Here is a 16,240-nt window from a genome sequence, read left to right as displayed (position 1 = left end):
TGTCGTAGGTTTCCTTGGGATACTCCCGTTTCCTCTCACATTATCATTCCACCAATTCATCCATCATCATTCACTTACTTTAATTATCGTCTCCCTTAGCCTAAAGGACATAATTCCGGAACGTTGAACTAAAAGATATACACTTCTTCATCCACATAGATAATTTTTTTCATTCTTCTCCACTCCCACATTTTGAGTTTTAATAATTTGTGCTTTTCATGAAGTGCTTCTGCACTGTTAATCTCCGACGTCAATTCCTTACATTTTTAAAGAACTCAACAAGAAGCCTATGGTGGCTATATGGTTTCGTTCCCAGGTTCAATTAATAGTGGGATCTCATGTGGTTCGGAACCACGTTAAGCTATAGGTAAATGTCCCACTAAACTCCAATCCAAATAATCAGAATTCAAAAATGCTCTTACTTTTCGGTAATAGTCATAAAAAGTACCAAAAATGTTTTACTAAAATATGTATATAACTTTCCAAAAATTCAGTTGTTTGTGCCTATATACATCCAGAAAATATTATGGTAGGTAGTTAAGGGCAAGTTAGTTAATTGTGTACTCACAATATTTTCTTTTTTTCTTTTTGCATTCCTTCAATGAAACCTATTTTGTACCAATATTTTCTGCGTCACGAACAAAAGTACAGTATTGAAGTTGAGTTATTGCATTACTGTGTTGTGGTCTTCCATCTATTGGCTAATGTCGGCTTTCACATCTTGTAGTTTTTAATCTGTTGGCTAATGTTAGCTTTCATATCTTGTTGTTTTCTATCTATTGGCTAATGTTAGTTTTCACACCTTGTGGTTTTCCATTTATTGGCAAATATTAGCTTTCATATCTTGTGGTTTTCCATCTATTGTCAGCTTTCACATCTTGTGGTTTTCCAACTTTTAGCTGATATCAGCTTTCCAATCTTGTAGTTTTCCATCTTTTGGCTAATGTCAGCTTTTACATCTTTATGAATCTCTACATAATGCACATACTACTTCTTTCAATAATGATATCTTTGACTTCAGGTAGCTTTTAACATTTCTGTAGATATTGTTTCTCGAATAGCTTTCGAGTAGGCAAACGGTCGGCGCGTGTAATTTTGGGTTCTATCCCCGGCGGGGCACAGATTTTCCGATATTGATGTAGCATAATGAGGCAGTTGAATCAAGAGGTAGAGAACTCCAGTCTAGAAAGCCAGAGAAATGACGCTGGAGACTGATATAACAACCTGTGAATGCGCAACATCTGGCCCGTCATAGCCCTTCGTTTCTGTAGTTCCAGGGAGTTAAAGTTAACTTAGTTTAGTTCAATTTTTCGTTAAAATTGATTTCATTAACGAGAAGTGAATTTCATCTGTAAATTTCCTAAATGTGACTCATCTAAAATGAAACTATACCATTTTTAAATGGGCTCGCTTTCCATCTTTGTATATTCACTCGATTATTGTCACATAATACATCGCATGTAATTTCGCCTTGGCGAAATTCTAAACTGTGATATTTTTTACGGTAATACTTTTACAATTAAAGAGTCCAGGGATAATTATATGAAATTATTTCAGAAGTTTGAACAGACGCAGCTGATATAATAGGGGTTTTGAATGGTTTGGACCAGTATTTAGATCTGTGTTATGTAATGACCAGATATTTGCGCAAAAAAAAAAAAAAAAAAAAAAAACATTAAGGGTTCGTAGATATTTGCATAAGAAATGCTCAAATAGTATGATTGGTGACAGATTTTTCAATTTTAAAGTGAGTTTTCTGCGTTTTAAGGGATTGAGACTTACATGTTTTTCTCCTGGACTCTTCAATTACGTTTTTTAGTACAGTAGACTCCCGACTAGCGCGGTCTCGTGGGAGTCCGGCTTAGTTTTGTTTTATCGTAATTAAATTAGGAAGCTAAATGTTGCATTAGCAACATTGCTAAGGCATTGAAAGCAGCAGTCTGCTACGATACTCCTACGTGTCGTGTGCAAAATACAAGTTATGACAGAAAAAGAGCATCGTTCTGGTCCTTGTTTATTGTTTCATCAGTGTGTAACGAACCTCAATACAGTACGCTTGCCGCTGTTCCTGATTATAACTGTACAATATGTACAGTACTATATTCGTAAATTATTCTTGGGGTATGCTTAATGTTCATAAAGAAATGAGGTCATAGAACTCCGGCCTTTTTGTTATCCAGCCTGCCCTTCCGTCTCATTAGGCCGGACACTCTGAAGTCTACTGTATTTGTGTTTACTTTCAGAAACCGTTGCAATACTCTAGATATCACAAGTTCGTTGTAAAGTCATTACAGAAGATGGCATTATTTCTAATGTAATAATCGATACTTTTATATTGATGATTTATAGACACTTTGTGTAAACTACAAAATAATATTGTAGCAAGCGTCACACTCTTAAATTAATTAATCCGCTTTGCACATACTATTATAATGAATTGGCAAAATTACCCGTATCCTAACGGGCAATTTCGCTACTTGCAAGATTTCTGTTTGTCGAGTTTGAAAGACTTTAGTTATTGGTCTAAGGAACAAACTTTGTCCTTCTCGTAGATACAAAAAATATTAAGCTACAAATTCCAGTTATTATATTTATCTTACCAATTTTCAGAAGTTTACAGTAGTCATCACAAGCTTTGCTTATTGAAATTCCGCACACTTGCCTTGGACCAGTGGTTCTCAATCTAATTCCTATCACAACCCCCATTTTATCATACCCACTTGCCAGCGACCCTTTATAATTTCTGATTTGTAATAAGCTTGAATGGGATTTTTAATATACCTATTGCGGAGATCTCACGATTTCCATAATAGTAGAATCCATTTCTTGTATATAGTGGATACAGTAACTTCCCTAAAAGCGAATGGATTAGAACCAAATTTGGTCAGTTCATTCATATTAGAAATATCGAATCCGATACGTCATGCTGTTTCAAAATTGAGGCCGTTTGAAAATTTTGAAACTTCATAACTCCCTTAATTTTGGGTCATACGATAAAAAATAAAGCTATTTCTAATTTTGTTTTTTAAAAAAAGCTTGGACAGTTATTAAAAACTTTAAATGACTTGATAATGTGCGTCACGAAGATTGAACCGAACATTGCAGCACTAGTGAAATCACACTATGCTCAGGTATCTCATTAGCTTTCAATTTTAATTGTATTTCAATATGCAGGTTTTGTTGCATTTGTATTTTTCTGGTATTTCAATATGGACTTCCCATTAGTTTCATATCGTACCTCTTTCACTGAAATCGATTTTTAAATAACTGTGCATCTGTTGAAAATGTTTAGTAGACCTATTTTTTGCTGTTCTTAACAGTATGTATACAAATAAAAAAAAATATGCTCATCAGAACAAAAATCAAAATAATATTTAAAACTATTTTCCGACATTAGATTCTAATTAGAATGTATTTATCTTCTTCCACTTATATTCGCGACCCCCATGAAACCCTCTCGCGATCCCGAGGTTGACAAACCCTGCCTTAGATGACATGGATAAAAATACCTAACTTTGGTTTCTAAAATAATCACTTTACAACTCTGTTGTTTTTTCCGATCTTTCAACGCTCATTTTAGTTCAATAACGTTTTCGTTGATCCACTTCCTTCCATATAGTGCTGAAAAAAAAGAAGAAAAAGAAAAAAATCTTGTGATACGGCAGCCATCTGTGTAGACCAACTATTCACATTACCCATAATGAATAGGTAGGCAATTTAGAACCTCACTTAAATTAGCTGCCAATTTTACAATTTGAACCAACTTGACCATACAATGTTGAAAGGAAGGAACGTGAACGCAACCAAGAGCATGAAGAAAAAGGAAAGAAGAAGAAGAAGAAAAAAGACTTCTTTGCACTCGAATATAACACGTTGATTTTTATCAGATAAATACCTTGCCACAACTACCGTTCTGCTACTAAAAGACCAATCTAATAATAACGTTAGTGTTTTGTTTGTAATAATTTTGGGGTAATTTTCTACAGTCTTTTGTTTCCTCCTGTTTTAATAGCGTTTGAGCTCTATATTTTCTAGTGGATTTTTCCTTCGACGTCAATATGCTTTTTTCGAGGACAGTTGCGTCCACAAGACTCGTTTTTCCAAAGAATTAAATTGGTAGCCTTGTAAATGTATGTATCTAAAATTTAAAAATGTTGTTATATTGATGATAGTCTACATAATAAGTAAAATAACCAGAAATTAATGATGTTAAACCAATCATATGATTAAACATGTTTCTTGATAAAATATGCATTGTAATTTTATAATATTTATTTTTAAAAAATTACGAAAGAAGTAATAAAAAAATGCAATAACCTTGTTAAACAATGGAGATTAAATTTGCTGATCAAGTTAAGATAAGTAATACAGCCGAGTCATGTGTAAAGTGTGTTACATATGTATATTGCAAGAAGTGAAGTGGACCTACCTGTATGGTACGATCTGTTCTTTATTTTGATATGCTTCTTTTTAATTTAACAATTGCTCAATCATATCTTCAAATTTTGCAACGTTAATTTAATTATTTCTAACGTTATACATGAAATTTTGCACTGCGACAAATCGGACGACAATACAATATCTCAGCGTTATTTTTATCTATATATTTATATATTTTTATAGTTCTCTTGTTTGATTTCAAAGATCGATATGTCTTTTTCGTATGCAACCAGCTTTACACCTGAGTAAGCGAGGTTATCTATTACACAGGGGTTAACTTCACAAGTTCTAACTTGAAAATACATGTAAAAACATGCTTTCTTTTAAAAATAGCAAAGAAAATAAAAGAAATCATACTGAAAAATAAGGTATAATTCTGCTTTCAAGAAAATTATTTGTAAAAACATATTTATTTGTAAAATAATTTATTACTATTATCTATAAAAAAAATTGAAATCTGTGTCAAGCAGGGTTGCTAACCGTCCCGATTCTGTCGGGACTGTACCGATCTCTGACTTATTTGTTCCGCGTCCCGATCGGACACTCGTCGGGACGGATATTGCCCCAATTTATCGATTTTTAAAGTTAATTAATATTTTACTGGGCCATATTTATAAAGGAGTTGAGTTGAGTTAATTTTGAGTTAACGTTCCGTTCATCAGCAAGGCTATATGAGACGTGGACCTACTGGTTAACGTGGAATCCGAACCACATGAGCTTCCGCCGGGAATCGAACCCGGGTCTCCTATGCCAAAGGTAATTTATTCTTTTACATGCATAGTTTTATGTATAGAATCAATTTAACAAATACGTGTTTTAATTTGACACATGACAAAATAGTTTGCAGGTCGTCTTTAATTTATAGTTATTCCCGAATTGTTTTCAGTTGACAATCCAGCCTATTATGATGATAGTATATTCCGTGCAGGAAAATAAAAACAAAACAAAATAATAATAATAATAATAATAAGGTACCGCATTCATTTAGGTTTGTGTAATTCAGCTGATTATTTACATTGTTTTTAACGACTCGCAGTACGTGTAGTTGTCTCTGGGGAATGGGGGGGGGGGGGCTCCAGCACCGATTATCCTGCCAAGCCAAACAAATTAATGGCTCATTAGGATTGATTAGGAACTAGATTTTTGGATTTTCGGCATTTATGGCCATGTTAACCCTTCACGTATCAAGGATGACCTCCCTCGTCGATCACATTGCCCGGGGAATCGGGGAGGAACAAAGGAATTAGGAAAGAGGGAAGCGGTCTGGGACCATTATGTAAGGACCTATCCCGACATTTGCCTAGTGTGAATGAGGAAGAGCTCACTCAAGATGACTGGCCTCAGAATATTTTAACACTTTTTTGCCCGAGTATCCCCACCAGGAATCTAATCCAGACCACTCGCATCAAATCAATGCTTTATAAAGTTACCACTCAAACTAATTATATATTAGGCAGTAATTTGCTTGACTTGGCACAGACTTAAAAAAAAAAAAAAAAAACTTTTATATCTAGGTAGATCTTTCTCATCTCAACTATAGGTTGGTGTGCAACATGGAAATTTTAAAACTTTTCCCTCCCTTGAGAGAGCTGTTTTATACTTTGATAAGGTCTATTCTTCGCAACTGAATCTAGATATTCTATCCTTGGTCTTCCTCTTCCTGGTTCTCCTTCCCTCTTTCCATCTATCAACACGGTGATCCAATCGGAGTGCCGAATAAGATGGCCAAGCATGCTGTTTCTTCTTTTTCCTATTATCTTCATGATCTGTCGTCCTTCATTAGCTTCCTTTAGTATGTCTTCATTCCTCTAACTTTCGGTCCATGATATGCGCAGGATTCTGCGCCAACACCACATTTCAAATGCTTCCAGCTTGGATATTTCAGCTTTTCTCAATGTCCACGACTATGATCCGTAAAGCGCCACACTTCATATCAGAGTCTTAATAAATCGTTTTCGAACGTCCAAAGACACATTTCTTGATGTTAGCAGTCCTCTTTTCCTATTGAATGCTTGTTTATTGTGCGCTATTCTACAACTTACGTGTTTTTCACTTCTTCCGTTCGAGGATATTAGACTTCCTCAATAGGGGAACGTCAAACGTCTTTGATTTTCTTTCCCTATAGCCATACGTTTGCCCCTTCCTGTCCTATTCTTGTGCACTTTATCACTTTGGTTTTCTTCTTATTTGTCTTCATTTTGCATGTTTTCTCCAATTGGCAGTTCAAGTTTGCAAGTGCTTCCTGCAATTCCTTTTCGTTCTTTGCTATCGGTTCTATGTTATCAGCAATACTGTACTGAAAACCAGGCCATTTACTTTTACGCCTTCCACTTTTTTATCAAAGAATTCTTTCATGGTCTCTTCTATATACGGTAGAGCTCCTTCGTGGCTAAGCGGTTAGCGTGCACGCCTTTGGCGTGGGAGGCCCGGGTTCGATTCCCGGCGGGAGCCCATGTGGTTCGGATTCCACGTTAATCAGTAGGTCCACGTCTCATATAGCCTCGCTGCTGGAAAGGGACGTTAAACTCAAAATCAACTCAACTCAACTCTATATACGGTAGACGTTGAACAGGAGAGGTGAAAGTCCACATCCTTGTCTTACTCCTTTACTTACTCTTGCTTCCTTTTGATCTCAACGCTCCGAACATGATATTCCAATCTACGTTGTCAAAAGCTTTTTCTATATCTACAAATGCTATCACAATTGAATCGTTGAGTTCGAAAACCGGTCATCTCCATTGAAACTAATTTGAGAAAAGTGACAAACAAAACTAAATTAGTCAATTTGTATCTGACTTATAGGGTTATTTCCATTTCTGGAAAATAGAAAAATGTCAGTTCTACGGTCCGAAAATGAAAACAGCCCTATATGTCAGATGCATATTCAATAATTTAGTTTTGTTTGTCACTCCTCTCAAATTAGCTTCGATGGAGATGACCGGTTTTCGAACTCAAACGATTCAATTGGTTTGTTTATTCTGATGTGCTATTCAATGATCAACCTAGGTAGATAATAGTTTTAAGCCCTTTATTATTATTATTATTATTATTATTATTATTATTATTATTATTATTATTATTATTATTATTATTATTATTATTATTATTATTATTATTATTATTATTTTCTATTTAACGATTTTATTGAAATCGCTCATTATTGATTTTTCTATAAGCTAGTTTTTATTTTGTTACTATCTTTTTTATCGCCCAGTCCACTATTAGACAGGAATCAATTCTATTTTGCGCGTCTCTATTTGACATTGCTTGCAATCACATGATCACATCACCACTAGCTTCGTTCTTATCAGATCACAATCAGTGGCGGATCTAGAAGGTAAGAACTGGGGTGGAGCAGCCAGAACTCAGACGATGATATCATGAATTTACTATAAACTTTCAAACATGTGTAAACAACACCTTAATATATTTTTGTCACTCAAAAAACTGAGGGCTCTAAACCCCCTGACCTCAGACTAGATCCGCCACTGACCACAATCAATTTGAACTATCAGATTGTTTGTTTTCATGCCTAATTATTATTTTAGTGATTTTGATTTTTTTTTAAATTTTAAAACTAGGTCTCACTGCATTCAATGCATAAATACCTCCCGAGGGTCCATATCATGAAAACGACGGATTTGGACACACCAGTGGAGCAACAAATATCTACTGAGACAGCTTTAACCTTTAGTTTCCCCGAGACAACGTTTACAACAGTCACGGCGTACCAAAATCAACAGGTAAGCTAATTTCATATTTGAAGTTTCTCAATATGTCAGTTCTGCTTAATAATTTAGCTCTTTGTATGGTTACTACTACTGCTAGTAGTAGCAATAATAATTATTATTACTCATATGTGCATAGGGTTATCATCAAAGTTCATCGTTAGATCGTAACCTCTAGACTGTATGGGGTATTGGTCCTTTGTCAACTGCATGAGGCTGTATTAGGCATGGACCAATAAGGTCGAGTCCGAAGAAATTGCTAATAACCGCACTGGAAACAGAAAATAGGGTTCTTCACGTCGAAAGGCAATCGTGAGTAACCTTTCTGACAAGTCAATGTAATAGTGTTAACTATTACTCCTTTCCCTAATATGCAGTTTCATATTATCCTCTGAAATTCACATAGACATGCGTGGTCAGTGCATACTTCCACTTGCATGCCTACATTAAGGACGGATTTTCAAGATCGATGACTTTCATGAGCCCGGCTCGTGATTACACAAAATGTGCCTCTAACAGTTCAATAAGTTATTGCTCGTCTCCAGACCTCTATCCGGAGGCATTAACCCTTATCAGAAGTAGGGTAATAAGATATGCCCATTGCGCGAGAGACTGATACCAGTCTCTCCTCAGTTACCGACTGATGGCGGTTATAGGAAAGGTGCCGAATATCGGATACTGTTTGAAAAAAAGAAAAAAAAAACTTTACCATCATATATTTTATTGATATAACCTCTTGTATATGTATGTTTAGTTATCTTTGTGGATTATAATGTGAAAGTTTCGAATCAATAAGAAAATATTAAGGGACAGATACTTACACTTTGGTACAAAGTGGCATTTCTCTGATTTCGGAAAAAGGTTGCCCAATATCGGATAGTAAGGGATTTTAATAGCGGACGGAAATTAAATGAGAAGGATTTAAGGAAAATCACAATTGGAGAAGACTGTGCATTATTTTAATTGTATTAAACCTAAAATTGCAAACTATGTAGTTTTAACTAAAAGTTGTTCTACAAAATAAACTACTTTCTAAATATGTACATATGTAAATTTATTTTAACTAAACATTGTTCTACAAAATCGTAGACATGTAGATTTACTTTTAACTTAACATTGTTCTATCAAACAGACGACTTTCTAAATATGCATATTTTTGGTTCTTAAACATTGTTCAACAAAAGAGGATACTTTATAATAATGTAGATTTATTTGTAACTAAACGTTGTTCTACTCAACTGTAGTAGGATCTACCAAGAAGTTAAATTACTGACAGAAATCTCAAACAAAGGATTTCCTTGTTTTTGGATCAGTGCCTGCACATAGCTCGTGTGCCCATTTAAGACATTGGATACATCGTATCCATAATTCACTACCTTTGTCAAGTTTTACAGCTGTGAACAAAACATTGAAGATTTTGGATGCCTTGAGGAATCCCATTTTCTTTCCTTTGAAGGCAGCAACAGCCTGAAGCACAGCCTCATGATTACACTTCTTGTAACGAACGATTTCTATCATCTGTAATAATCGAAGAATGGCATCAGCAACACCGTCCCCTAATATCTTATATCCGATATTTGGAACCTATGTACTATCCGATATTTGGCAACGTATGTCGTGTGACAACTTTCAACTATATACATCGTGTAAATATAAACGAACTACTAAAATATCGTGTAATTTAAAACTATTCTTCTTAGCCTATATTATAATTATAGTATGAATATGATTAGGTTACCTTTATGGACGTCATAACGCAATCAACTGCAGTATTGGAAATATTTCACAAGGCCAAAATCACAAAACACTTCACCACACAAATGAACGTGTTGCGAGAGATATCGTAACTCAGGTGTCTAATGGCCCACCGATTGGTGTGCAGTTACAATAATGACCGCTAGCCTGCAGCACCTTACACGGAATATTTCTTAGTATCCGATATTGGGAAACCATCCGACATTCCCTACTTGACTCTACTCTCCTAGCGAGCAAGATTCTACCAGAATCTGCAATATTCGTCCCCGGGCGTTATGATAAGCTCACCTCCCCTTGATATCGAAATACCAAGGTACCAAATACCACGGACTGCCCACAATCCAACAGAGACCAATCGAAAATGTTGATTTTTTCTTAATCTCAGCTAGAACTTATCAGAATATCTTTTGTGTCAGAAGAGATTCACGAAGAGTGTGATATACCAACATTTAAACCATATTTTTTTTTATTGGAATATATTGTGTAATGACTTGCTTATCTTTAAACTGTGATAAATGCTCTTCATTATGTTTGTACAATCATTTTATCAATTTATAGTTTTTATACTGTGGATCATGTACAGTAAAACAGCGTTTGACATTAACCCTAACAGCACAATTACATAGCAGGCATATGCCTATCATGTTCCCTCAGGTACATGGGAATGTCTAGTATGTGCTTTATGTACTTCTGAGAGAGAAATCACATGGATGGCAAGTGATAGTCACAGTCTGTGTCCGCCCCTAGATACATGCCTAACATGTATCTTGGGAACGTGCCTAATATGTTCTAGGTATGTTCCCCATGCTGTAAGCGTGAATGAACCACAAAATTACTCCCCCAAAATATGTTAAATCGCCTATATGCGCAATGTGTTTACATTAAGGTGAGTCTAAAAACACTTTAACCAAGTAAAAAAAAAAGTGTACCAGAACCCCAGGGTGGGCGTAAACCACCAACCTTTGGATTATTAGCCGCGTACTCTTCCGGCTTGGTCACGGAGGTGATGAAGAGAACGTCGCTTGTAGAGGGATAAATTGTTGATGTCTTTTGAATTTGGCTAATCAGAGTGCTCCTTTAACCGTGTATATTCGACGATAACCGTTTGGGATCAGATAAAATCTGCTCGCCATGTAATTTTATATCAAACTGACGAGTGTCTATTTACTTTATTTCATGGTTCTTCCATATTTATTTTCAAATGATCGGCGACAGTTGCCATCTAATAAAGTTGATGCGTTTGTTGCTTCTAGTACACAATCGCTTAAAAAAAGGAGCAACAAATGCATTAAATGTGGGAGATGAATTTAGAACACCTAAATGGCGCAAGCCTAGCATATATTCTGCTGTTAGGGTATCTGAAACAGTATGTATCTAAAGGACGTACCTAGAACATGACATATATATGTCCCAACTGACGACATAAAAACAAATGACTGTTAGAGTGCGAAACTGAGCCAGGTATATAAATGCTATATTTGTGGTATTTGTGGTATGTATGTGCAAATATCAATTAGTTGTAACAAGTACCTAAAACTGTAGGTATCTGAAGTACATACTTAGCACAAGAATATCATATGTACCAAGTATCGGGTACCTAAAAAGTAGCTGGGATACATAAATGGAAGATGCCTAGCACATCTTGTGCTGTTTGAGAAGACTTGGGTGAACCAGTGTTGCCCACATGATTTGTGAACTATCTCATCTCGTCTCGTCTCCTCTCAAAAAACGACAATTCTTGTCTCATGTCGTAGGCAACATCATTCTCAGTTTTCCAAATGACCTACCAACAATGGAAAAATAGATACCACAATGATGGTATCAGGACATTTGCGGTAGAATGAGAAAAACAGTTTTTCTAGGACTTTTGCGGTACTGTTCAAAAACTTTTCCTTATTCTAGACAATGGGACATTTGCGGTACACGCTGGAACGTGTGTTCATTCTGAAGATGGATAACAAGGCAAACTTTCTGCTTGCATATGACACCACAGAAGAATTAAAAATGTTAATATTTTGCACTGCGAAGGGAAGACAGTGTGCAAGTGAATATACTACGTTTTTCATGGACGGAACATGTAGGTGTTGTAATCGGCAGTTTTCCTAATCATTTACGATACACGCAGACATCGGAAGTAACTTGGAGGTATAACCGTCACCAGTAATTATAGAAGTAATTTTTGTGGACGCTCTGTATATTTTGAAAGACAGAAATCACTTTTCAATTCATACTTTATTTTTGCGACGCAAATAATTTCTTTCTCTCATCGTTCATTTATATATATATATATATATATATATATATATATATATATATATATATATATATATATATATATATATATATATATATATATATATATATATAATAGATGTATTTCTTTTACTTGGAGCCTCAGTGTTTCTTCCTCACCTAGTAATATGCAAAGACATATATTATTGTTATTTGGAATAGTTATTTGGAACTGAATTAAGTGCTTTTCCAATCATTTATGGAAATATTGCAGGGGACCAGAGCAGACTAGATGTTCGAACGACAGACCGTCGCCAACCGTATCGTTCAGTCAGTTTTTATCTAAACTTTCCCACAACCAACTTATCCCAATGTTTTGTGCATCGTGGCCAGTGAACAGTAAATTAACGTCAATTCTTTTAACATTCAAATTGCATATACATACAGGTAATTTAACCTGATTCCATTTTAAAATAAACTGCCAACATTGACCAGTCGGTCAATTCGGCTCGGATCTCGAACGTCTTAGCTCGAAGAGTTTACTCCACGTCTTCAGACAACCACCACGTTCGTTTTATTTGGTATAACATTATGTAAAGGGGCATACGTTAATTAACCGGTCAAGGACTTACATTACAGCTAACCCTATTTAGTGAAGTCCCGGGTTCGCAAACCCAGTGTGTACCAGTTGTAAACGGGTTTTCCAATATTCGAATTTTATTTTGTGCCTATCTGCATTCATTTGCTGGAAATCATAGTCAACTTCTGCGGATTTTGCAGCAGCTACAAAACTACTTCGCGGGATTACCTCCAGTGTTACCCCACAGTGCTAATCCCCCATGTGCATCAGCTAATGGTGTGAAAAAAGTATTTCTAGTGAAACCCCAGTTATAATCTTTAGATGATATCTATGTTGAGTGGCTTTCCGTTATGGAAGATGCACCACATCACGAAAGACTTGAGAGATTTTTACATTATTTTGTGAAACAATGGTTAAACAATCCCGGTATTGATATCTCTATGTGGAACTGCTCGAATCAACAACATAGAAGGAATAATGCTCTTAAAGGGTGGAAAGACAGACTCAATTCATTACTATTTAAGTCAATTCCTAATGTGTACTGTTTGATAAAGTTCCTAAAACTTGAGACTGTGTACAACGACTACGTATATGAAAGAACTTTAAACATTGAAGGAAAACGTAAACGACATCAGTATATAAGATTGGACAGAAGAATAGAAAATGCATTAACTGAATATATAGCCTCAAAAGATGTCAAGAAATTATTGAGGAAATATGAATATATTCAAAAGTTGGAGTAATTTTTGTTTATTCCAGAAGAGAAGCTATCTACTATTGTACTAGTTGAACTCTTATTATAAATCATGAAAATAAATTGCTAATTCATTGAACGTTAATTTTGATATTGTTTTCTTTATATTTATTTCGAGCTAGATCTGACCAAAACCCTAAATATTCCCATGACAATGGACAACTGTGTCCCAAATGAGTGACTTGTGACAAATCACTCGACTAGCAAGTTGCTCTTTGGATGATCCCGTAATACTTACGCATAATTACAAATATCTCAGTATGTTAAAAATGAAGAAAGAAAAATAATATTATATTTCAACTCTGAGTAACCATTAGCAAATAATTGGAAAGGTGTTAAGGAAAACCATAAAATAAAACAAAAGTTATAAATATTTCTAGAAATTCCCTTTAAATATGGTAAGGCGTTCGACCAATAGGAGATAAGTATTTGCTTACATTTTCCAGTTTTGGCCAATCACAAACAAGAACTTGTTTACATCTTTCAGATGTGTTTAGATGTAGCCTAGTAACCGTTCTTTCATTTTTCTGTATAATTGATAATTATTTGTGTTTACGTGATCCTAGGTGCTGTGAGAAATGTCTGTATGCATGTGTGATGAGTTAAAAATGGTTTCATATTGTGAAAGATTTAATCTGCTTTTAGTATGCAAAACACCCGTGTCCCCTGAAAAAGTCATGTTATTCTCCCCTAGAACAACTTGCTGGCTACACCAATGTAATAAAACTTGGTCTTTGTGTAGCAGTTGATACTGTGTGCCTATCCTCTAACTGAACGCCCGAAAATATCCTGTCTCAGCTTGGAGAATAAGAAGTTATCTTGAATAGTACCGCAAACGTCTTAGTACCATAAATGTCGATACTCGAAGTACTGCAAATGTCGATACCGCAAGTGTTGCGCTTTCCACAATGATAATACCCGATTAGAATACTTACATGCGTGGTTTGAATTGGCCATTCCTGCTATAGACTATCACTATTCCTGCTATAGATTATCCCGTATATAATATAGTTTATCATTAAATATTTTAACTCAGACCTCAGGACTAGAGAGTGAGTTTTTGTTATTTTACCAATACAGCCCTTTGTTTCTGTTACGAAGGAGAAAAATGTAGGAAAAGACCTGTAATTACGATCATGCTACAAGAGAGTAAGCCTTCCATGTTTCACACTCATAAAGCTGAAAGCGAGTCTATGTTAGAATTCAAACAAGTCTCATTGGTTGCCAAATAGATTTCAATGACCGTCTAATCTTTAGAGAGAGAGAGAGAGAGAGGAAAAATCCTTCTCGTTTTATTTGACCTAAAAAAAAAAAAGAGAAAAGATTCGTGTCCAATTCTCATTTCATGCAAATCAAGGGAAAGGAACCCAATTTTCACTGTTATTGTAAAGCACAGTGTGAATTTGTTGACGGGTAGTTCGACACGTTAACCAGACGGAGATTTACGGTCCTTAAAAAAAAAAAAAATCAAAGATGGAGGTTTTCACCACTTCTATTACAAGGTAAGTTGGGGGGAGGAGATAACAAGAATAAGATCTTATCAATCTAGACCAATGGAGCTTGAATAAAGATCCTCCTATAATAAAAGAGCTATTTTAATCGGAATCTGCCGACTACGAACAATGAAAATCATCTATTGCTTCTAAAAGAAGGCTTTTCAAATAGTAGTGAATTGCAATTTCGGAAGTCTTTGACCACCATCTTTCGTCGATTACTCCCACTTTCTTTATTTTCCGTTCTTTCTTTACACAGAACATTTTTCCTTTTGAAAAAAAAATCTGTGAAGAAAGCAAACTTGTTATCACGCATATCGTATAAGAGCTTTCCAAAAAAAAAAAAAAAAATCTTGTTATTGAAATTAAATCCTTCAGTCTAACGTCCCACGAATATGCCTTTAGGCTAAGGGAGACTGATAATTAAGGCAAGTGAATGATGATGGAAGAATTAGTGGAATGAGAATGTGGGAGGAAACGGGAGCACCCTGAGAAAACCCACGGACACGATGTTGTCCACCACAAACTCACTTGGTTGAGGATCGAATAAGGGACACCACGCACCAGAAGTAAGGCTTTACCTCTGAGCCAATATGCTCCCAAATTCTTGTTAATGACTCATTACTTTCTTTCAGTTCATGTTAGAGCGAATCTTATGTGTACTTGCCACAGCCAGCCCAATGAAAAGTGGTTAACTTAGGGAGAGATTAAGGAGAACACTGTAGCTCAGTGGTACAGCGTTCACATATGGTGCGAATGGTCCCTGCCCTAGTAGCAAAGACAACTTGAAAACCGCTTGCTGTAAGCTTGAACTGCAAGTCGGCCAAGCTTGCATCCAGCTAGATTTAAAAACGTTCAAGCATGCCGCAAGCTGGATTCCAGTAACGAAGTTAAATGGCGGCAACCTTGCATTCAGTGTTCCATGCAAGCTTAACGCAAGCGCTTTACAAGTCAAGGGAAGCCAATAGCCAATGAACGGACAGTGTTGCTATGACGCTCTGCGAAGGGTCTAAAGCATCGTTTGCAAGTCCAACAAAAGGCAGATTGTATGAAAGCATGCGTTTCAAGTGCAAGCGTAGAAAGCCAAAAGCCAAGCACCCACCAACTGGTCGAAACCTTTCTTGCTACTAAGGTGGTTTCATTCCTGACCACGTGAGTTTGCGTAGGTGGACAACTTCATCTCTGTGTTATCTCGAAAGTTCTCCAGTTTCTCCTCACATTTAATTTCATAAATTATTTTATAATGGTTCTCTTTCAT

General features: G+C 35.7%; 1 protein-coding gene across 1 annotated transcript in view; it reads left to right on the top strand.

Moving 5' to 3' along the window:
- LOC145685603 (T-box transcription factor TBX6-like) overlaps positions 1-16,240 on the top strand; it is a 212,262-nt gene that overhangs the window by 116,732 nt on the left and 79,290 nt on the right. Inside the window, exon 5 of the mRNA XM_081757990.1 lies at positions 8,022-8,183. Within this exon, the coding sequence (XP_081614116.1) occupies positions 8,022-8,183 (162 nt within the window). The remainder of the gene's footprint in view (positions 1-8,021; positions 8,184-16,240) is intronic.

The sequence above is a fragment of the Thermobia domestica genome, chromosome 5, assembly GCF_964235325.1.
Source record: "Thermobia domestica chromosome 5, izTheDome1.hap1.1, whole genome shotgun sequence".
Lineage (NCBI taxonomy): Eukaryota > Metazoa > Arthropoda > Insecta > Zygentoma > Lepismatidae > Thermobia > Thermobia domestica.
Note: the sequence above shows the minus strand (reverse complement) of the source record. Positions and strands in the feature narration are given on the sequence as shown.